Source organism: Aotus nancymaae, unplaced genomic scaffold (assembly GCF_030222135.1).
Source record: "Aotus nancymaae isolate 86718 unplaced genomic scaffold, 86718_ANA_hifiasm-v0.15.2.pri h1tg000079l, whole genome shotgun sequence".
Classification (NCBI taxonomy): Eukaryota; Metazoa; Chordata; class Mammalia; order Primates; family Aotidae; genus Aotus; species Aotus nancymaae.
The window spans coordinates 20,951,740-20,976,496 of record NW_026988494.1 but is presented as its reverse complement, the minus strand read 5'-3'; the positions used below and the strand labels follow the sequence as shown (position 1 = coordinate 20,976,496).

Genomic DNA, 24,757 nt, shown 5'->3' with positions numbered 1-24,757 from the left:
CGCACCTGGCCAATAATTCTAGTTTTATATGAAACTTATTTTTACCATTACAGTAGTATTTATAGTTAGAAACAACCTAAATATCCTACGACTATTACTAAATCAGCTATATATATGATTGTGCATTCGTAAGATGGATTACTTAAAAAAATTAAAATAACACTTAAAAACAATGGTTTCTTGGTCATCTGGTGCCAAATAAAAACTTAAAAAACAAAAAACAAAAAACAAAACAACAAAAAAAATCATGGTTTCAAAAATACTTAACGATATGGAAAAAATACTACATTGGTGAAACAGAAATTTATTAAACAGTACTTATGAGCCCAATTTTATTTTTAAAATATATACAGATATATATACCTGAACTATTTCATAATAGGTTTTATATATACATAAAAAAAGAATAGAAGACCATATTTCAAACAGTACGATAACAGGGATTACCTCTAAGTGCCATGATTATGGACACTTTTATCTTCTTTAGACTTCTCTATGCTTTCCGAATTCTCAAATTAATTATTTTATAAATAAGGGAGAATCTAAAAGTTATATTCAAAATAAATGTCTTAGAAGAAGAAAGAATCTTAGTTCTTAGCAGGTGAAAAAAATTACAACAAACAAAAGGACAGGAAGCATTTGAATTCCATTAGTTTCTTTTCTCTTTATGTTTAACTTACTTTAGGACAGGTTAAAAAGTAACTAAAAACGTTCCGGAGGAGAGATTATACTTACATTCCTGTTTGAAGGTGAAATAGTCTGTAAGATGCCTGCATTCATGATTTCCCCGAAGCAGAAACAATGTTTTGGGATGATTAATCTTTAAACTCCATAAATACAGCACACACTACAAGAAATTCAAGGATAAAATTTTCTTTGTGAACTTCATAATGCATAAACACAATTTATATAAATTCAAATGACTTGCTATAATGGCATATCTCATTGCTACTTCCAAATTGAAAATGAAACCTTCTAGCTTTTGAATGTGATACACTAATTGCCCTAGAATTTCATAGAGTTGCCTTCATAGAAATCTCTCTCTAATCTCTCTGTTCTCATGTTCTATCTAAATATCTAGAACTCTCTCAGAAAGTCACTCACATATATATTAATCCTAAAACCTGTATTTTATTTAATTCTGAAACACTAAAGGCATTTCCACTAAGACCAGAAACAAGGCAAGAATGTTTACTATTTCTGCTACTATTCAAAACTGGTGGGAGGGTATTAGCCAATAGGATTACACCTTAATTAGAGGGTTAAGAATGGGTAAAGATGTAACGTCCCCAAAATCAATGATAAAACTAACTCAAATAATAAAATAATTCAGTAAACTAGCAGGATATAAAATTAACATACAAAATCAATAGCCCTGGGGCACAGTGGCATGCATATGGTCCCAGCTACTCAGGAGGCTAAGGCAGAAGGCTCACTTGAGCCCAGGAGTTCAAGGTCAACCTGGGCAACACACGGAGATCCCATCTTTAAAAAAAAAATAGACCTTCTATGCAGAAACAATCAACAGAACATCATGGAGCGAAATCCCCGTTTGTAACAGCAACAAAGAGGACTAAAGACATAGGAATAAATTTAACAAGAAATATGCAAAATCCATACAAGGAAAATTTTTAAATGCCCCTTTAAGACATAAAAGTAGACATGAAATAATGGAAAGGCAACCGCTGTTCTTGGATAGAATAAAATAACATTAAAAGATTACCGTTCTCCCTAATTTAACTTATAAATCATTGCAATTCCAAGAAAAATACAAACTATCTTATGGAGTTAGACAAGTTGACCCTAAAATTAATATGGAAAAGTGAACATCCAAGAATAGCCAGGAAAACACTAAAAAGAGACATTATGAGGGCAGACTACTCCTGCCAGATGTTAAAACATACTATAAAGCATCTATAATCAAAACAGTGGTACTGGCCCTTAAGTAGATAAATATAGCAGTGGAGTTTTATACTACAGATATAGTATAAAAGTACTTATAAAAACCTGTTATATGATAAAGGTGGCATCTCAAATCACAGTAATAATAATGATGAACTTTTAAATAAATGGCTCTGGGACAAGTGATTGCCATTTTTAAAGAAAAGATAAAATTAGATCCATATCTCATGCAATGTACAATAAACAACAAAGGAATGAGGGATCTAAATGAAAAAAGATAAAACCACACAAGTTCTAGAAGAAAACACGAATGAGTTCTTCTTAAGCCTACTGTAGGTCAAAATTGGTGTAGGTAAGAACTTACAACTAATGACTAAAAATTCAGAGACAATAGAAGATGGATAAATTTGACCATACAAAAATTAAAATAGGCCGGGGTGGTGGCTCATGCCTGTAATCCCAGCACTTTGGGAGGCCGAGGCAGGCAGATCACCTGAGGTTAAAAGTTCAAGACCGGCCTGGCCAACATGGTGAAACCTCATCTCTTCTAAAATACAAAAATTTGCCGGGCATGGTGGTGGGCACCTGCAATTCCAGCTACTCTGGAGGCTGAGGCAGGAGAATCACTTGAAGCTGGGAGGTGGAGGTTGCAGTGAGCCAAGATCACGCCACTACCCTCTAGCCTAGGCAACAGAGCAAAACTCCATCTCGATGATGATGATAATAATAATAATAATAATAATAATAATTTCCATAGTAAAAAAAAATTTGGTCAAACTGACAAAAATACACATTCAACTTTTGGCCCACTTCCAGGAATCTATCTTGAATATACAACTCCAACAATATGAAAATAAACATGCACAAGGCTGTACCACATGTGTAATAGTAAAATATTAGGAACAATGTAAATGACCATACACAGGAGAGAGGCTATGCTGTGAAACAGTCACATAATAAAGCACAAGGATGAGAAAGATAGTGATAAAGTGATTTGGAGTGATTTCCAGGATATGTTTTTAGATTAAAAAAAGCAAAGTATGGCTGGGTACAATGGCTCACAAATGCAATCCCAGTGCGTTAGGAGGCCAAGGCAGGAGGATCGTTTGAGGCCAGGAGTTTAAGACCAATATGCACAATATAGCAAAACCCCATCTTTTCCAAACATTTAAAAATTAGCCAGATATGGTGGTCACATGCCTGTAGTCCCAGCTACTCAGGAGGCTGAGGCAGGAAGACCCCCTGAGGCAAGGAGTTTGAGGCTGCAGTGAGCTATTATCATGATCATGCCACTGCACTCTAACCTGGGTATCAGATGAGACTCTGTCTTAAAAAAAAAAAAAAAGTACAAGAGTAGCTATAGTATGCCACCCTCTATATAATAAAGAAGAAAATATAAAAGAAATTCATATGTATATATCTACTTCGTACATAAAAAATGCAGGAAAGATAAAGCAGAAACTATAGAGATTGGCATTCAGGCACAATAGATCATGAAAAGAATAATGTTTACAGCATGAGAGCTAAAACAAGAAGAGAGAGTATGGCCTTGTTTGATCTGAGGTGGTAACATGCGTATTGGGAGACTCACTATCCACATGTCTACCAGTGAGCACAAAAGCACTGTAAGTATTGAATTTGAGGTTACAAATAAATTTTATCAAAGAGGCACAGGCATATTTGCAAATACAGAACCCATGAATGATGATAATCAACTGTATATACCAATCATGAAATATTCTGGATATATTTCACAGCCTCAAAACACAAGCAAAAAATTGATACGGTTTGGCTGTGTCCTCACCCAAATCTCAACTTGAATTGTATCTACCAGAATTCCCACACCTGGGGGAGGTAACTGAATCATGGAGGCTGGACTTTCCCATGCTATTCTTGTGATAGTGAAAAAGTGTCATTAGATTTGATGAGGTTTCTATCTAATTACTAATGTAACTATCATATGTTACTAGTTACTAATGTAACTATCATAACTAATGTAAATTATATAACCCCTAACAGTAACTATCAGGGGTTTCCACTTTTGCTTCATCCTCATTCTTCTCTTGCCACCGCCATAAAAAGTGCCTTTTGCCTCATGCCATGATTGTGAGGCGTCTCCAGTCTTGTGGAACTGTAAGTCCAATTAAACCTCTTTTTGTTCCCAATTTCAGGTATGTCTTTATCAGCAGCATGAAAAAGAACTAACACAGAGGCCTATGTTGAGAAACAGATACATCAACACAATCATGTACCATGTAATGTTGTTTCGGTCAACAACACACCACATATAGGACAATAGTCCCATAAAATTAAAATAGAACTGAAAAATTCCTACAACCTAGCGATGTAGCTATCATAATGTCTACATGCATTACTCACGTTTGTGGTGATGCTGATGTAAAAAAACCTACTGCAATACCAGCCATATAAAAGTACAGCACATACAATTATGGACAGTACATAATACTTGATAATAAATGTTACTGGTTTGTATATTTACTATACTATACTTTTTGTAATTATTTTCAAGTTTGCTCCATTTACAAAAGAAAAAGGCTCATTGTGAAACATCCCCAGGCAGGTCCTTCAGGAGGAATTCTAGCAGAAGGCACTGTTATAGGAGATGACAGCTCCATGACTGCTACTGCCCCTGAAGGCCTTCAAGTGGGACAAGATGTGGAGGTGAAAGACAGCGATAATGATTATCCTGACCCTCTGTAAGCCTAGGCGTGTGTGCGTGTGCATGTGTATGTGTGTGTGTTTATGTGTGTGTGTGTCTGTCTTTCATTCGTACCAAAAAATTTTAAAAGTAAAAAAATTTTTTCATAGAATAAAGCTTATAGAATAAGAATATAGAAGGAGAGAGATCCAAGATGGCTGATCACTAGCAGCTTGGGATTGCAGCTCCCAGAGAAAGCGCACAGAATGAGAGGAAGCCACACTTTCAGACAAATTTTTGTTACCCACGGACCGGAAGATTCCCAGCAGAGGAGCCCCATAGGTCACCAGGGTGACTCTCGTCACCGGCGTCGCAGTTTTGCTGGCGCCCCGGCGCGGCAGTTCTCAGTGCAGAATGAACGGGACTCGGTCCCCTTTTGATCGACGTTTGGAGCTCTGGGAAGGCAGAGTCACCCATTTACCTGATTGAAGAAGGGACTCAAGAGGGAAGCCAGTCTGGAGATTCCCGTGCAGAAAAGCACCACGAATCTTAATGCCACTGTTTTGCCGGCACAGTGGGTTGCTCAGATTTCGGCGCTGGGAATCAACAAGTTGGACGTCCACTCAGAGACCTAATCTGAAAGTAGGCAATTACAAAGACGACTTACAATGAACTTACAATGATGGGAAGAAACCGGCGTAAAAAGGCTGAGAATACCCAAGATCAGAATGCCTCTCCTTCTACAGGTGATCACAGTTCCTCATCAACAAGAGAACAAGGCCTGATGGAGAACGAGTGCGTTCCAATAACAGATTTACGCTTCAGAAAGCGGATAATAAGGAACTTTAGTGAGCTAAAAGAACATGTTCTAGCTCAATGTAAATAAACTAAGAACTTTGAAAAAAGGTTTGACAAAATGCTAACGAGAATTGACAACTTAGAGAGGAATATAAGTGAATTAATGGAAGTGAAGAACACAATACGAGTCACGAAGTATGCACAGGTTTTAACAGTCGAATTGATCAAGCAAAAGAAAGGATATCAGAGGTCGAAGACCAACTTAATGAAATGAAATGAGAAGACAAGATTAGAGAAGAAAGAATAAAAAGGAATGAGCAAAGTCTCCAAGAAATATGGGACTATGTGAAAAGACCTAATTTACGATTGATAGGTATACCTGAATGTCATAAGAGAATGAATCCAAGTTGGAAAAGAATTTCAGGATATTCAGGAAAACTTTCCTAATCTAGTAAGACAGGACAATACTCAACTCCAGCTAATCCAGAGAACACCACAAAGATATTCCTCAAGTAGAGCAACTCCAAGACACATAATCGCTAGATTCACTAGGGTTGAAATAAAGGAGAAAATTCTAAGGGCAGCTAGAGAGAAAGGTCACGTTACCCATAAAGGGAAGCCAATCAGACTCACAGCAGACCTCTCACTAGAAACCCTACAAACTAGAAGAGAGTGGGGGTCAATATTCAATATCCTCAAAGAAAAGAATTTTCAACCCAGAATCTCATATCCCGCCAAACTAAGCTTCATAAGCAAAGGAAAAAGAAAATTTTTCGAGAACAAGCAAGCACTCAGAGATTTCATCACCACCAGGCCTGCTTTACAAGAGCTTCTGAAAGAAGCACTACAAACAGAAAGGAGCAACCAGTATCAGTCATCCCAAAAACTTATCAAAATGTAAAGAGTATCTCTATAATGAAGAATCTACATCAACTAATGGGCAAAATAGCCAGCTAGCATTAAATGACAATATTGAACTCACAAATATTAATATTAACTCTAAATTTAAATGGATTAAATGCCCCAATCAAAGACACAGACAGGTAAATTGAATAAAAAGTCAAAACCCATCGGTACGCTGTATCCAGATCTATTTCACAAGCAACGACATACAAAGATTCAAAACAAAGGGATGGAGGAAGATTCACCAATTAAATGGAAGAAAACAAACAAACAAACAGGAGTTGTAACTTTCGTCTCTCACAAAATACATAAGATAGACTTTAATAATAACAAAGACTAAAAGAAACAAAGAAGGATATTACATAATGGTAAAAGGATCAATGCAACAACAGGAGTTAATGCTTATAAATATATATGCACCCAATACAGGAGCACCCAGATACACAAGACAAGTTCTTAATGACTTATAAAGAGACCTGGACTCCCACACAATAATAGCGCGAGATTTTGACACCACATTGTTAATATTTGACGGATCAACGACATAGAAAATTAATAGGGACATCTATGATTTGAACTTAGACGTGGAATAAGTAAACTTAGTGAATATTTATAGAATTCTCCACCCCAGTACACAGAACATACATTTTTCTCAGTATCATATTACACCTATTTTGAAAGTGACTATATAATTTAAAGTAAATCACTCTTCAGCATTTGCATAGCATTTCACAGACTTAAATAAAATATTGGTTGGCTGTTTGTTTGTTATTTTCTTCCCTTATTCCTTCCTGTCTCCGTTGTTAAGCACAATTATCGGCATAAAAGAGGTTTTTAATACCTATTTTTAGACTGCATTCCGGCCCGGGCAATAGAGCAAGAATCCTGTTCTCTCTCCCTCTTTTTCTTTCTTTCTCTCTTAAAAAAAAAAAAAGAAAAAGAAAATTCGTCCTCTTTTTAGAATCCATACAGAATAGGTCCACAGTACCTGAAATCTGTAGAATTCTGTAGACTATCACTTTCTAAAAAAAAAAGACATCAATTGGGAAGAATCTCCTAGGAAAAGTTAGGGCACAAGATCCAAATCAAAGGAATAAGAGGCCCAGGCCTGAGAGATACAGGCCTCATATTGACTTTGTTATGAGCTATTTTATTTGGCGCAAATCACTTTAAAAAAAAAAAAAGAATATAAGGAAAAACTATTTTTGTACAGCTGCATAATATATTTTATGCTAAGTGGTATTACAAAAGAGTCAAAAAGTTTAAAAAATTAAAAATCTTACAAAGTAAAAAGTTTCAGTAAGCTAAGGCTAATTTATTATTGAAGAAAGAAAAATAATTTTCAATAAATGTAGTGTAACATAAGTGTCCAGTGTTTGGTGATGTGCTTATCAGCTTCTAATTTCAAGTTTTATTTCCTTATTTTATATATCAGGATGCAACTGTACAATTGTTTTATATAATTCAATTACAAGGTCATGATTATCAAGAAATCTGTTCAACCACTCAATTACTTCTCTTTTTTTTTTTTTTTGAGATGGAGTCTTGCTCTGTTGCCCAGCTAGAGGGCAGTGGCGTGATCTTGGTTCACTGCAACCTCTGCCTCCTGGGTTCAAGTGATTCTCCTGCCTTAGCCTCCTGAGTAGCTGGGATTATAGGCGCCCGCCACCATGCCTGGCTAATTTTTGTATTTTTAGTAGAGATGGGGTTTCACATGTTGGCCAGGCTGGTCTCGAACTCCCGACCTCAGGTGATCACCCACCTCAGCCTCCCAAAGTGCTAGGATTACAGATGTGAGCCACCACGCCTGGCTCAACCACTCAATTACTTCTTCACTTCTATGTGAACAGAATTTTCACTCCACCTCCAGAATTATTTGTGTGTGTCAATACCTGTTCATCAATTGGACATCTAACAATATTTATATCACCAGGTCATCTGACAACATTTTTCTCTTTGGTGGCTTCTGTGCATTTAATACACTATATCTTTGCTGAAAATGTTCCTTTTAATCTTTTCTTTTCTCACAAAATCAATTAAAAAAAACCTAAAATGAAGCTGCTTCTCTCAGAGGAAGCACTTTGTTTTTATTTTTATTTTTATTCTTTTTAGACAGAGTATCACTCGGTCACCCAGGCTGGAATGTAGTGGCATGATCTCAGCTCACTGCAACCTCTGCCACCTGGGTTCACGCGACTCTCCTGCCTCAGACTCCCAAGTAGCTGGGACTACAGGCACACGCCACCACATCTGGTTAACTTTTTGTATTTTTAGTAGAGACAGGGTTTCAGCATGTCGGTCAGGCTGGTCTCGAACTCCTGACCTCAGGTGATCTGCCCACCTTGGCCTCCCAAAATTCTAGGATTACAGGCATGAGCCACCACACCTGGCCAGCACTTTGAAATAGATACAAATGAAGAGGGGACATCAAAAGGCTCAAAGAAAAATAAAACTTCACTATTCTATTTTATCAGCAACAGAAGTCTTAAAAATGCTCTACTCTTGGCTGGGCGCAGTGGCTCACATCTGTAATCCCAACACTTTGGGAGGCCAAGGCAGGCAGATCACAAGGTCAGGAGTTCGAGACCAGCCTGGCCAATATAATGAAACCCCATCTCTACTAAAAATGCAGCCAGGCATGGTGGCAGGCGCCTATAATCCCAGCTACTCCAGAGGCTGAGTCAGGAAAATTGCTTGAATCCAGGAGGCAGAGGCTGCAGTGGGCTGAGATTGCACCACTGCACTCCAGACTGGGCGACAGAGAGAGATTCTGTCTCAAAAAAAAAAAAAAAAAAATCTTTAATCCAGTTACTTCATGTGTGAGAATCTCATCTAAGTAAGTATCTGAAATGCCATCACAGATATATTCAAAAAGATGTTAACTTCAGCAATGTGCACAAAGGAAGTAATTGGAAAACAACCTTGTACCATTTAAATACAAGTGATACAGAATCTAATTTGCTGTTGTATAAGATATTTAAGTATCTCATAAACCATGAAGTCTGGGCTGGGCACGGTGGCTAATACCTGTAATTCCAGCACTTTGGGAGGCCAAGGCAGGCAGATCACCTGAGGTCAGGAGTTTGAGATCAGCCTGGCCAACATGTGAAACCCCATCTCTACTAAAAATACAAAAATTAGCCAGGTGTGGTGGTGAATGCCTGTAATCCCAGCTACTTTGGAGGCTGAGGCAGGACAATTGCTTGAACCCGGGACGCGGAGGTTGCAGTGCGCCGAGATCAAACCACCGCACTCCGGCCTGGGTGACAGAGTGAGTGAAACTCTGTCTCAAAAATAAATAAATAAAATAAAATAAAATAAACACATGAAGTCTGGAGATGAGATGTACATGTTTGGTGTACTAGCTCAACATCATCACCAAGAAACCAAGCCCTCTGTACCTCTGTGATCTGAGATTCACAGCAGGTCTGCTTTTCCTCCTTAGTGATGTCATCTCCTCATAGTCATAGCATGGCTGCTACAGTACACATATCCACATTCAAACTGGTGGAATAGGGGTCCAGAAGCTTCCACCTTGCAACAGTCTTTTCATCAAGAAAGAGTGTTTCCAAAAGCAAACAAACAAACAAAAAAAAACCCAGCATACTACTGGTTAAAAGAAAATCCAATGTTTACCCCTAGACCAATAACTGATGACAGGAAATTGATTGTCTTGATTAGTTCAGACCAACTAGAATTCATTCCCTGGCACTGGGATAAGGAACCTTTGATCGCAGGGTGTTCCTTCTCTGACATCAAAGGTTCTCCCTGCAACCCCAATCCCATTTATCTGAATAAAATGGAGATATTGTTTGTAAGGAAGACGGAGGGAAAATGTAGGTAATAGCATGACCTGCTATAAACCTATTTTTCCTGCAGTAGAGGAATGGTGAAATCAATTAAGGTATTTATATCATTAACTATTGTGAAAGTTGATCATGGGTTATTCCTGTCATACACAACTAAAACAGAGTCAAGAGGCCAGGGGAGAAAAGCACTCAGGGCATATAACATAGCCCCAAAAATGTAATTCTCTGCAAGCCTGTCTGCCGAAACTGCCTGCTATGACTAGAAGCCAGTTTTACCTAATGGCTACTGAAATGACCTGCTGAAATTCTAAGGCTAATTTTACCCACTGCCATTACTCACCAATCAAACCTGGCAAGCTCTCCGGAACCTCACTAGTACCAACGAACTTTCTCAAAGAGCAATACATAACATTTTTCTTTTTCATAAAACCTCTAACCTTCTCTTTTCTTTGGACATACCATTCTGTCTGCATGCATGCCCTAAACTGCAATTCTTTCTTCACAAATAAAACATCTTAATTTCAGAGATTCATCTCTTTGTTTTGACTTTGACATACTTGGTCAAGTGTAAGTCCAAGGCTGACTCATCTCAAAGAAAATCACCAGCCATTGGAACTATAGCATGAGGTAGCCACACTGGGGCCCTTTGAAAACCAACCCTTCCCCTACCAACTTCTGCAAACTGCCTTTTTTCCTTAGTGAGTCATTCTTGGACTGAACTCCTGATTTTGGTTGAGTTCTGTTTTATTTGGGATTTGGATGGGATGGTGTCTTTCCCCTTCCTGTCAGATCTGACTGAGAAATCTCCTATTCAGGAAGACTCTTTTTGTCCTTGTCTGTGGGGTCTGGCTGTGGGGTCTCAGGGAAGGGATTTTTCCCTTTGGGTTGAGGCCTTGAGATCTCTTTTTTTCTTCAGTTGGAGAAGGCTTCTTATCATCCTTCTTGGTAACTGGGTACTGTATTTTCCCATCTGTGCTTGTGTTTATTTGGCCTGTGCAAATTCAGTCCTTACATTTAATTGGTTTTTGTATATTTGGCATTAAACCAGAGCACCCACAATAAAATGGGCTCTCAAAATTCAAAGACATGCCAAGATATTTTCTGGGATTCCAGCCGATAACATGTTCAAACATTCTAAGGATCACTCAAACAGTCTGTTGTTCTTTAAACTAAAAGACCACAGTTATAAAATAATACACTCCAAATAAGATATGCATATCTCACTGATATTTTCAGGCTAAAAAAAGCATTCAGGACTCAAAGAATGACTCACTACAAAATACTGCCTCAAAGCTAGCTGAAACGCTTTCCTCTCTAGAGCTTTCCCCTCCCTCTCTGACAATTCCTCCTCTTCATCTTTTTCTAAACTAAACTCTCTTTTTTTCAAAACTCTTTGGCTATTCTGGCATACTGATCATTTAAATAAAACACTTAAAAGTAGGAGATATAAAAGAAAAGCATTTTGACCTTCATGCTGTTTCTTTGGCAAAGATGTAATTCCTATGCAAAGACAGCCAGCTCATACTAAGAGGAATGGCAACACTTTTATCTTCAAGGATAAAGAATTGACACCAAGAAAATACTGAACAGACCTTGTTAAAATAATTCTGTATCTTTTGGGCCTCCTCAGATAATTCAGTCATATTTCCACAATTAACTATTCTGTGTCCAATCCAGTTTATTGGCAACTGACTCAAACTACTTTACTCAAAATTTGGTTCACAATTCGTATAAGATTGCCTATTTTAAAAAATAATCTTAAAATTTAGCCTTATTCCATTTTGTCAAAGAGATAATCTGGATCCAACTGTTTTTTATAAATTGGTGAGTGTTTTACTATCTCATGACCAAAACTCTAAAATAAAAGCTGTAAGAATTTATTTACAATTATGTATATCTGTGTAGATTTGCATATATATTACATACATATACTATGTCGTATGCTGTGTCTACATAATGAAATCTGATGTAGTCAGTCAGAAATCCCTATAAAATACATAGAAATTAACCCAAGTGTTTTTTCAGTTCTTATGACTTAAGTAAATCTTTGATAAATAAATTTTTTTTTTTTTTTTTTTTTTTTGAGACAGAGTTTCACTCTTGTTACCCAGGCTGGAGTGCAATGGAGCGATCTCGGCTCACCACAACCTCCGCCTCCTGGGTTCAGGCAATTCTCCTGCCTCAGCCTCTTGAGTAGCTGGGATTACAGGCACGTGCCACCATGCCCAGCTAATTTTTTGTATTTTTAGTAGAGACGGGGTTTCACCATGTTGACCAGGATGGTCTCGATCTCTTGACATTGTGATCCACCCGCCTCGGCCTCCCAAAGTGCTGGGATTACAGGCGTGAGCCACTGGGCCCGGCCGATAAATTAATTGTTTTTAAAATTGTCGATAAAGGCTGGCTGTGGTGGCACATGCCTGTAATCCCAGCACTTTGGGAGGCTGAGGTTGGAGTATATCCTAAGGCCAGAAGTTCAAGACCAGCCTGAACAACATAGTGAGCCCCATCTCTACAAAAATGTAAAAAAAAAAAAAAAAAAAAAATTAGCTGAGTGTGGTAGCACGCCTGTAATCCTAGCTAACTGGAGTGGCTGAGGCAAGAGGACTGCTTGAGCCCAGTTCAGGGTTACAGTGAGCTATGATTGCACCACTGCACTCCAGTCAGGATGACAGAGAAAGACCCTATCTCTTTAAAAAATTTTTTTAAATTATAAGGTAGGCATAAAAATGTGTTCTTTATTGAGAAATATAATAATTTGTATGATAAAGAATCTTATGTGCCAAATTTTTGTCCTAAAATAAAATGGCTATTGTATTTTTTTTTTGTTTTTGAGCTGGAGTCTCGCTCTGTCGCCCAGGCTGGAGCACAGTGGCGCAATCTCGGCTGACTGCAACTTCTGCCTCCCAGGTTCAAGCAATTCTCTGCCTCAGCCTCCTGAGTAGCTGGTATTACAGGTGCCCGCTACCATACCAGACTAATCTTTATATTTTTAATAGAGACAGAGTTTCACCATCTTGGCCAGGCTGGTCTTGAACTCCTGACCTTGTGATCCACCCACCTTGGCCTCCCAAAGTGCTAGGATTACAGGCATAAGCCACTGTTCCCCAGCCAATAAAACAGTTACTTAAGAAAAAGGAAATACAGGACAAAGCAGAAAGTCCAAGCACATCATTAATGGTCTGAATAAAATTGTAATATGGTTTGTGAAAACGAAATTTATAAAAGGAATTTTGTATGTGATCAAGTTGGCTATAATAAATAAAATGATGTATGGTCTTTCTAAAGATTGAGCTTTGATATTAAAAAGACACTAATACACGGCCGGGCGCGGTGGCTCAAGCCTGTAATCCCAGCACTTTGGGAGGCCGAGGCGGGTGGATCACGAGGTCAAGAGATCGAGACCATCCTGGTCAACATAGTGAAACCCCGTCTCTACTAATACAAAAAATTAGCTGGGCACGGTGGCGCGTGCCTGTAATCCCAGCTACTCAGGAGGCTGAGGCAGGAGAATTGCCTGAACCCAGGAGGCGGAGGTTGCGGTGAGCCGAGATCGCGCCATTGCACTCCAGCCTGGGTATCAAGAGCGAAACTCCGTCTCAAAAAAAAAAAAAAAAAAAAAAAAAAAAAAAAAAAAGACACTAATACAAAACTAAAAAATTTGGTCTCCTATGGTAGAGCAAGGCTTTTCTTAAAGTATTGATTTTCTGTTAGTAAAACTGTAAGAGGTTTCGACTTTTAATTCTGAAATCTGTTTCTTTTGGAAATTTTTCAGAAATAAATCTCAGAAGTTCAAATTTTGCTGCCCCTCACTGCACATGATTGTACATCATATATTATTGCCTTCTGTTCTTTCTCCACTTGAAAAAGTGTATCTTTTGCTTGGCTAGAAGGTAACTCTCTCCAACTTTTTCATCAGCTCCTGTAACTTTTTTTCTCCTGTTCTAACTCTACTATTATGATCTGACACTCAGAGGTTTATCTTAAAACCCTAGAAAAGCGGCCAGGTGCAGTGGCTCATGCCTTTAATCCCAGCACTCTGGGAGGGCCAAGGTGGGCGGATCACAAAGTCAGGAGTTCAAGACCACCCTGGCCAACATGATAAAACCCGTCTATACTAAAAGTACAAAAATTAGCCAGGCATAGCAGTGTGTGTAATCCCAGCTACTTGGGAGCCTAAGGTAGAATTGCTACCCAGGAGGTAGAGGTTGCAGTGAGCTGAGATCACACTACTGCACTCTAGCCTGGGTGACAGAGCAAGACTCCGTCTTGGGGTTGGTGGGAAAGCCTAGAAAAGCAATGTTTTCCTCCACTGTAATTCTCAGTTTTTCTTGATGTATCTGAATTGCTACATTCAGATATACCACACCCAGCCAAATGACTACTGTTTTACAGTGACCTGTGTAATTCTGTTTTGATCAGATGTTCTGAGCCTTTTGACAACTTTGACAAATGTCCCCAAAATCAAATCCTCAATTAAGTCTTTTTTTGCTTTTTAATTTTATAGAGACAAGGTTTTCCTTAGGCTGGTCTTGAACTCCTGGACTCAGGTGAACCTCCCATCTAGGCCTCCCAAAGCACTGGAATTACAGGCTTAAGCCACTGTGACCGGCCTCAAGTAAGTCTTTTTGAGCTAAAATAACTTTGGGGCTGGGCACAGTGGCTCACACCTGTAATCTCAGCACTTTGGGAGGCTGAGGCAGGTGGATCACCTGAGGTCAGGAGTTCAAGACCAGCCTGGCCAACATGGTAAAACCCCATCTCTATTAAAAATATAAATATTAGCTGGGCGTGGTGGCGGGCGGCTGTAATCCCAGGTACTCCGGAGGCTGAAGCAGGAGAATCGCTTGAACCTGGGAGGCGGAGGTTGCAGTAGGCTGAGATCATGCCACTGTACTCCAGCCTGGGTGACAGAGTAACACTTTATCTCAAAAAAATGAAATTAAATTAACTTTGGGATTTTTCAGTTCAGCCTCTGGAAAGCTTCAAAAGATCTATATCTCTCATCTTACACAGATATGAAATGATTAGGCTTATTTAGTAAATTATGTAAGAAACTGTTAAATCACAAGTGATACTAGGTCTTCTTTTAGTTGCATTTATGGGTACGTTGTTAATATAAATGTTTCAAAAATTGTATAATTCATTAAAATCTATTATGTTTTCAGTTAATTCTGGTTATTGTATCCTAAAATGCTATCTATAATAGAAATAACAAAATTCCTTATCAATTGTCATCAGATTTTAACCATGGCTATTCTAAGCTTTTCTCGTCCACAGGTACTGTTTTGTCACTAAAAACCACACAATCAGATTCATGGAAAGATTTCAACAAATACTCTTATATATAGGTTGCTGATAACATTAAGAGCAATAGGCTAAATAAAAATTTCTACAACTCTAATAAACAAACTGATGGACTCATGAAACTACTAATGGAGATCAAGTAGAATATAAATTGATTACTGAGATTAAGTAAAACTTGCCAGCTCTCCAGAACCTTGCTAGTGTCAATGAACTTTCTCAAAGAACAATATATAACATTTTCCTTTTTCATAAAACCTAACTTTCTCTTTTCTTCAGACATAACAAAGACCGAGCAGTCTGTGTGTATGCCCAGAACTGCATTTTTTTCTTGCCAGATAAAATGTTTTAATTTCAGAGATTGTCTCTTTTATTTGACTTTGACACTACACTTCTGGAGAAATCTTAACAATAGAGAAAAATGCTTTCCCCACAATCCTGAGTGGAAAAAGAAGATCAGAAAAGGAGCATATAAAATGCTCCCGATTTTCTTAAAAACAAAATATATACAAATATAAAAGAAGAAAAAGGACTGCAAGAAAATATAATAAAACACTAACAGTGATTATCTCTGATTTCTAAAAAGTTTTTGTTTTCTGTATTCTGCATTTCCCAATTTTTCTATTAAAAACTAAACTATTTATGGCCGGGCATGGTGGCTCACGCCTATATTCTCAGCACTTTGGGAGGCAGAGGTGGGTGGATCATAAGGTCAGGAGATTGAGACCAGCCTGGCCAATTAGTGAAACCCCGTCTCTACTAAAATACAAAAAATCAGCCAGGTGTGGTGGCGCACGCTTGTAGTCCCAGCTACCCAGGAGGCTGAGACAGGGGAATAACTTGAACCTGGGAGGCAGAGGTTGCAGTGAGCTGAGATTGTGCCATTGTACTTCATCCTGGCATCAGAGCAAGACTCTGTCTCAAAAAAACAAACAAACAAACAAAAAACTAAACTATAACAAAAAATTTTAATAAGGATTCTATGACCTTATTTTCATCTATTAAACAAAAACATCAGACTCATGGTTATCAAGAATATTGATTAAAAAATTATTTCTCTTTTCTTTTTTTGGTATAAAGTCCTATGAGGAACTATGGCAAAAAAAAATTATTTTTCAAGTGTATATGTGTAACATGTTAGACTAAGCTATAACCTACAGAAGTTCATTATCTTAGTGATTTATATCTAAGTGACTTCCAATGAACACTAGATATATCTCATAGTTCAGTTTTAACACTGGTATAAAATTTCATTGTCACCTTAAAGTTTTGATTCACTTATCTCTGAAGTTATTGCAGAAAACTCCTTTAAGTTAGCAAACATCCAATTAACAGGATAAAGCTAAATACAAACTATGATTTATTAACATTCATTCATTCAACAAATATTAACTGCATGTCTACTATGTATCAGGCACTGTGCTAATATGAAGCACACTGGTCCTAATATGAAGAACACTGTTAATTCAAGAAGTACATTTTATAATATACTGAAAGGTCTTTTCATAAGTGTATCTTTTCTATTAGACTGGCAGCTCCTACAGAGAGCATAAATCTTATTCTTTATTTTATTCTCATAGCCTGCCATAAAGTTGGCATTCAGGAACTTTATTGATGAGTGAGAAAAAAAATGCATAACACAAAATATTCTGTGGTGTATGTGCACAAAATAATTGTTGATATTTTATATGTGCTTTATTAATAGTATTAATGAATTAAAACTATTGTAAAGCTATTTTAAGTTATATAAGTTAATTAGAAGATAATCTGGCATAATAATTTATCATTAAAAAGTTGTTTTATGAAATAAAATGATTAGCCAGGCACAGTGGTACACATCTATAGTCCCAGAGACTCAGGAAACTGAGGCAGGAGGATGGCTTGATTTCAGGAGTTGGAGGCTGAGGTACAAAACGATTGCACCTGTGTAGAGCCACTGCACTCCAGCCTAAGCAACATAGCAAGATCCCATCTCTGAAAAAATAAAATAAAATAAAATAAATAAAATTGAATAAAATGGCTAATTAGAAACTCAGTTAAGTTTTACATTCTTCTAATCTTTACCCTCTAAAACTTCCTCATCCTAGCAAATACACAAAGAAATAAACACTCAATGTGTCTTTCTAATATCCATACTTTTTTTTTTTTTTTGAGACAAAGTCTCGCTCTATCACCCAGGCTGAAGTGCAGCAGCACAATCTCAGCTCACTGCAACTTCCGCCTCCAGCGTTCAAGCAATTCTCCCGGCTCAGCCTCCCAAGTAGCTGGGATTACAGGTGCCCACCACCATGCCCAGCAAATTTTTGTATTTTTAGTAGAGATAGGGTTTCACCATGTTGGCCAGGCTGGTCTCAAACTCCTGACCTCAAGTGGTCCACCCACCTTGGCCTCCCAAAGTGCTGGGATTACAGGCATGAGCCACCTTGCCTGGCCCCACATCCATACATTTGACTTACGGTCTACTGAAACATACATGATGTGAATGGCAACTGGGAAGCTCTTCAATGATACAGTCTACAAGCATGATCTCCATCTATTCCCAGTACCTATTTAGAGATCTTGGACATTTACCGTGCAGCAGGAAAAATAGGCATTACCATTTTCTCAGTTTATACCTTTAACTTTTGTCTTCACATTTGATACTAAATGAATTTTGCACACTGGCAGTTAACATTTAACTTTTCTGATTCACGAATTTAGATTGCCTATCTAACTGAAAACAAAAAATCGATTTTGTTGCTTATTTTTCCTGCAGTTATAGAGCAACTGCTGCTCCTTTGCTTGGGCATCAGGTGAGAGGGCCAACTTGCATTTAGGAGTGAGGCTGCATGACAATAAACCTTTCACCACCAGAAACACACTTAGTACAGCAAGATTCCCACACAAGGAGGGCAGGCAGAACTATAGACAGCAAAGACAGAAAGCAGAAAGCAGACTCAATTTCTCAGCTCACGCTTATTCTTGAGCACATTACAAATTCCATTACCCACACTATTTCAAAAGTTTTTTTCTCTTTTATTTGCCAGCATGTAGATTTGAATCAATGAACATTAAGTGTGAATGTGCTGTGGTTCCACTCAAGTCCTTGGTACTCAAGTTCTTGCATAAAGTTCTAAAGACGTTTTATCTTTTACACATAAAAACTTCTATTTAATTCTAACCATGCTCCTACCTTTCCATTTTCAAAATATATAAAAGGAAAGTATAAGTTTTCATTGACTACAATTCATTTTTCCCCTTCAATGAACATTTATTAAGTGCTATCTATGTGTAACAGTATCAGAAGTTATTCCTACAACGGACTTAGTGCTTATTTAGCACTGGCAGTTAATCTAAGTGTTAATTATAGCTCAGCAAGTTATGGTCTTATAATTAAGGTCAGCTAATATAAACCCCATTTAGAGTGAACAGCAATTTGTGTCATTTTTATACAGCCTGTACACTATCTTCAAAGAAGAAAAGTTAGTGAACATTTAACTATTTGTACAGTTGGGTTAATATTAATACATAGCCTATTTATCAGATTTTCTACTGGTTTTAAAAAAGGAATAACTGTTATATCAATGAAAACATTTCTACTACTTTAATTTTGAAAATAACAAAATTCATAAATTCTGCCAGAGTTCTCATTTTAATTTCGTCTACTGAGGAATGGAAATCCTCTTTTTTTTAAAAGACAATATAACAGTCCCAACATATCCAGTTTAATTTTTACCTCTATACTGAAATAGCCTCTGTCCACATAGTCACCCAGAAAGAGGTAGCGTGTGTTACTAGGTGATCCTCCAACTTCAAATAACTTCATTAGGTCAAAGAATTGTCCATGAATATCACCACACACTAGGAAAAAAAGTTATAAAGTGAGATGAGAAATTATATCTTAAAAGAAAAAGGGCATTACACTAAAAGGGATCATAGTTTAACTTCTAATTTAAATCACTCTAGCTTTTAACAGGACTGCTGTATAACTGTAGTCAATCTATTCATATTAAATAGTTCTATTGGAAATATGAGGCAGTCAAAATTGTATTTCTTCAATTAGCAACAAACATCCTAACCAATCCTGACTGTCTCATAATTTCTAGAAAAATTATCACACCACTTTTTAGCTGGTTATTTGTAACTATTTCTCAAAACTGCTCATGCAAATCTAAACTATGAACAGTATCATGCAAATACTTTTTATACCTGTGATTGGAGCATCTACTTCTATCATAGTCTTCTCTTGCCTCAAGATGGCAGCCCCATCATTGATGATTTTTAAGGCTACTTCCTCTTCCAGTCGGCCTTCCTTTACCAAATGGTTTTTCAAAACATCAATTTTAGGTTTCCCATTCTCAAATACTTCCTTGAAAGTAAGCCGTTGGGTTGGAGGAAAGGGGACAGCTACAAAAAAAAATAATATAATAATAATAATTTAGAATATTTAAATGTATAGAGAACAAACAGAACCCAATTCTTTTACATGACAAATTAAAACTAATAAATCACCATGATTTCACATCTATAGCACCAGTACTATGTGGGAAAAAAATCTCAAGATACTAAATAAATGATCAATGCTAAGTATAAAAAGGTCACAAAGGCATTTTAAAGATTTGTGTGTGCATAAAGTATAATTTTTGTTGTTGTTTGTTTGATTTTTGTGTTTTTTGAGCCTGTTGCCTAGGCTGGAGTGCAGTGACATGATCTTGGCTCACTGCAACCTCTGCCGCCTATGTTTAAGCAATTCTCCCGTTTCAGCCTCCCGAGTAGCTGGGAGTACAAGGTGCATGTCACCAAACCTAGCTAATTTTTGTATTTTTAGTAGACACAGAGTTTCGTCATTTGGTCAGGCTGTTCTCAAACTCCTGACCTCAAGTAATCCACCCACCTTGGCCTCCCAAAGTGCTGGGATCACAGGCATGAGCCACAATGCACAGCCCTATAATGTTTTATGTGTAAACATGAAAGACCTGAAGCTGATTCAGGGAACAAGTTATAAATGAGACAAGGCACTAGATGGTAAAAATATCTTTGTTCTTCTCTCTGTGGAAAAGGTGTTAAAAACGAAACTGTGGTTAAAGAAAATGAAAGAAAAGTAATCACAATACTAAAATGGCATTTATTTCTTCCATAGAACTAACCTAATGAAACCTGTTTTAGAAGTCTCGGCTAGGTGCAATGGCTCATGCTTGTAATTCGAGCACTTTGGGAGACTGAGGCGAGTGTATCACCTGAGGTCAGGAGTTCAAGACCAGCCTGGTCAACATACTGAAACCCTATCTCTACTAAAAATACAAAATTAGCCACACGTGGTGGTGCACACCTGTAATCTCAGCTACTCAGGAGGAGACTCACTTGAATCCTGGAGGTGGAGGTTGCAGTGAGATGAGATTGTGCCACTGCACTCCAGCCTAGGTGAAAAGAGTGAAACTCTGTCTCCAAAAAATAAAATAAAATAAAATAAAATAAAATAACATAAAATAAAATAGAAGTCTCACTGTAGTTCCTGAAGAGGGGAATCATGTATATATATTTTATTCTTAAAAGGCTTAGGCCAGGCATGGTGGCTCATGCCTGTAATCCCAGTACTTTGGGAGGCTGAGGCGGGCAGATCACTTGAGGTCAGAAGTTCAAGACCAGCCAAGATGGGGAAACTCCATCTCTACTAAAGATACAAAAATTAGCCAGGTGTGGTGGCAGGCACCTGTAATCTCAGCTACTCGGGAGGCTGGGGCATGAGAATCACTTGAATCCAGGAGGCAGAGGTTGCAGTGAGCCAAGATCACACCACTGCACTCCAGCCTGGGCAACACAGCAAGACACAGTCTTAAAACAAAACAAAACAAATAGCAATAGCTTAATGTACTTTGTTACTGATAATAATAACACTACTAACAGAATGGAGCTATATCTAAGAATAATTTGCTGTAGTAACAGAGCATAAAAGAATGGATAAGGGAAATCTGGTTATGTTTTCCAATCTGGAAATGCTAACCACTACCTTCAGTTTACATTGGGTACAAAGTTTATATATATAATATCATGGAGAATTAGTCATTTCAATAGAAAAACACTTTGACATTTTAAAATTGGCTGCTGTTGGCTGGGCACAGTGGCTCCTGCCTGTAATCCCAGCACTTTGGGAGGCCAAGGCAGGCAGATCAACTGAGATCGGGAGTTTGAGACCAGCCTGACCAACGTGGAGAAATCCCGTCTCTTTTTAAAAAAAAAAAAAAATTAGCAGGGCGTAGTGGTGGACATCTGTAAGCCCAGCTACTCAGGAAGCTAAGGCAGGAAAATTGTCTGAACCCAAGAGGCAGAGGTTGCAATGAGCTGAGATCATGCCACTGCACTCCAGCCTAGATGACAGAGCAAGACTCCGTCTCAGGAAAAAAAAAATTAGCCGGGCGTGGTGGCGAATGCCTGTAATCTCAGCTACTCGGGAGGCTGAGGCAGGAGAATCACTTGAACCCAGAAGGCAGCGGTTGTAGTAAGCTGAGATCACGACATTCCACTGTAGCCTGGGCAACAAGAAAGAAACTCCGTCTCAAAAAAAAAAAAATGGCTGTTGTCTTGTTATGTGCCTAGTTTGTAATACAGTCTACTTTAGACCCCCTGGGATCTAAGAGCCACAAGTCTACAAACCATACATTTAAAAGGAGGTGCTCAATTTAATTTCTGATATACGTCCAATGGTTGCACTGCCAGCTTTATGGAACCAAGCTTGAGAACCAAGTTGAAATCTATGGGTATTTTTAAAAGACTTGATCTATCCATATCATATTGTATCATTTCCAAGTAAAGAAAGTCCTATAGTAAGTTTTGTCATGCTTTTAGCTACCACTTGACTCATTTTAACTACTTAAATTTCACTGAAAAAATGATAGCCGCTACCTAACCAGTAAAATAACTAAATACAGTTGTGTGTCACATAATGATGTTCTGGTCAAAAATGGACCGTAGTTAAATGGAGTTGAAAAACTCTGATCTCCTAGTGATGTTATAGCCACAATAACATCTCAGGAATTGACTGATAAATTGGAACTGGAATAGGAATGCATAGCTGAAGAAGTAGCAAGAGAGAAGGCAGTTTGCTGGAGAAGAAAAAGAACCACTAAGAAAACTCACAGTGAAGGATTTGACAGAAGCTTCTGCAGACCTCAACAAGCTCCTTAAGAAGTATGAAAACATGAACCCCCCAAACAGAAAGGCTTTAATTAATACATGGGACTGTTCACGCTGCATTAACTGCTTACAAACAAGTCTACAATAAAAAATAGAAATAAACCAAATAAACGCCATGGGCATATTTCTGGAAAGTGTGACATTGTCTCAAGAAGAGCCTCAGGTAGATCCTTCAGTAGGGCTTCCAGAAGAAGTATCCTAGAAGATGACAGCTCCATGCCTGCTACTGCCCCTCAAGGTGTTTCAGTGGAACAAGATGTAGAGGGAGAGAAGCCAGGGATATTCATATCCTGTGTAGACTGTGTAGGCCTAGGTGCTCAGTGAGTTGTGTGTGTGTTCATTTTTACCAAAAAACTTAATTTTTTTTTTTTAAGAGACAGGGTTTTACCATGTTGGCCAGGCTGGTCTTGAACTCCTGACCTCAGGTGATCCACCGCCTCGGCCTCCCAAAGTGCTCGGATTACAGGCGTGAGTCACTGCACCTGGCCTCTTTTTAAGTTAAAAAAATTTTTTTAACTTTTTTAAATAGAAAAAGCCTATAAAGATATAAAGAAAAAATTATTTTCTATAGCTATACAATGTACTTGTGTTTTAAGCTAAGTGTTATTACAAAAAAGTCCAAAAGTTTTTAAAAATTGAAAAGTTTATAAAGTAAAAACATTCCAGTAAGCTAAGGCTAATTTATTATTGAAGAAAGAAATTTGTTTTTGTTTTTGAGACAGGATCTTGTTCTATTGCCCAGGCAGGACTGCAGTGGTACTAAGAGGGCTCACTGCAGCCTCAATCTCCTAGGCTCAAGTGATCCTCCCATCTCAGCCTCCCAAGTAGCTGAGACTACAGGTGTGTACCACCACGTCTGGCTAATTTTTGTATTTTTTGTAGAGCTGGGGTTTTGCCATGCTATCTAGGCTGGTCTTGAACTCCTGGGCTCAAGTGATCTGCCCACCTCAGCCTCCCAAAGTGCTGGGATTACAGACGTGAGTCACCATGCCCAGCCAAGAAATTTAAAAAAAAATAAATTTAGTGTAGCCTAAGTGTTCAGTGTTTATAAAGTTTATAAAGTCCACAGTAGTGTATAATAATGTCCTAGGCCCTCACATTCACTCATCACTCACCCCCAACTCACCCAGGGCAACTTCCAGTCCTGTAAGCCCTGACTCATGGTTAAGTGCCCTACACAGGTGCATCAGTTTTTATCTTTTATACTGTGTTTTTACTGTATCTTCTATATGTTTAGATACTCAAGTACTTACCATTGTATTATAACTGCCTATAGTATTCAGTGCAGTAATCTGCTCTACAGGAGCAGATAGGAGCAGATGTGACCTAGGAGCAATAGGCTATATCACATAGCCTAGGTGTGTAGTAGTTATACCATCTAGGTTTGTGTAAGTACACTCCATGGTGTTCTCACACTGACAAAATCATCTCATGACACATTTCTCAGATGCATGAGTGTATTACCTTAAAATAGGGAACCATGTATCTCTATCACTGCAGACTGGGCGACAGAATGAGACTCCTTCTCAAAAAAAAAAAAAAGAATGATATGATCAAGGAGGAAGGAAATACTTGAATATTTGGAACTGGGTGTAGATAAAAGTTAGCCTTTTTATAATTTGTGCTTTGAGCCATCTGTGCAATAAGCTCTTTCTTTTAGTTTCCGAAACCAAGGTGATTTAAAGAGAAAGGTTTAAAGAAATTTGAAACCACAGTTTTAAATTTTAAAAATTGGGAGGTGAGATTCCCTAAATAAATGTTAACACCACATATTAAACTAAACACAGCTACATGCTAAGCACTACTGCATGAATAAAGGGAAGGGCAGCAAAATGTGTGACTAGAACAGCTTTCCAGTTTGAGCCATTATGAATACAGTTGCTATGAATATAATTCTACGTGTGCTTTGGTAGACATAAGCACTCTTTTCTCTTGGGTATATACCAAGGAATGGGACTGAAAGTTTATGGTGTTGACATTGGTTTTACCCAAGAGTTCACAAAGTGATACCATTTTACCCTCACATCATCAAGGTGTAAGGGTTCCAGTTACTTCATATCCTTGCCAACACTCGCTATTACTCATCGTTAAATTTTATTCCATTACAGTGCCTACTGGTATCTCTTTGTTTTCTACTTTGCATTTCCCTGATGAGTGGTGATGATGAGTACCTTTCTACTTGATTACTGGCCATTTGAATATCTTCTATGGG

At 37.9% G+C, this 24,757-nt stretch overlaps 1 protein-coding gene across 4 annotated transcripts in view; it reads right to left on the bottom strand.

Moving 5' to 3' along the window:
* The window catches only part of PPP3CC (protein phosphatase 3 catalytic subunit gamma), a 101,176-nt gene that overhangs the window by 49,263 nt on the left and 27,156 nt on the right, over window positions 1-24,757 (bottom strand). For all 4 annotated transcript variants that reach the window (XM_012435199.2, XM_012435201.2, XM_012435200.2 and 1 more), the window contains exons 2-4: window positions 19,564-19,761; window positions 19,091-19,215; window positions 736-847 (exon numbers count right to left, since the gene is read on the bottom strand). In XM_012435199.2, coding sequence (XP_012290622.1) covers window positions 736-847; window positions 19,091-19,215; window positions 19,564-19,761 — 435 coding nt within the window. The remainder of the gene's footprint in view (window positions 1-735; window positions 848-19,090; window positions 19,216-19,563; window positions 19,762-24,757) is intronic.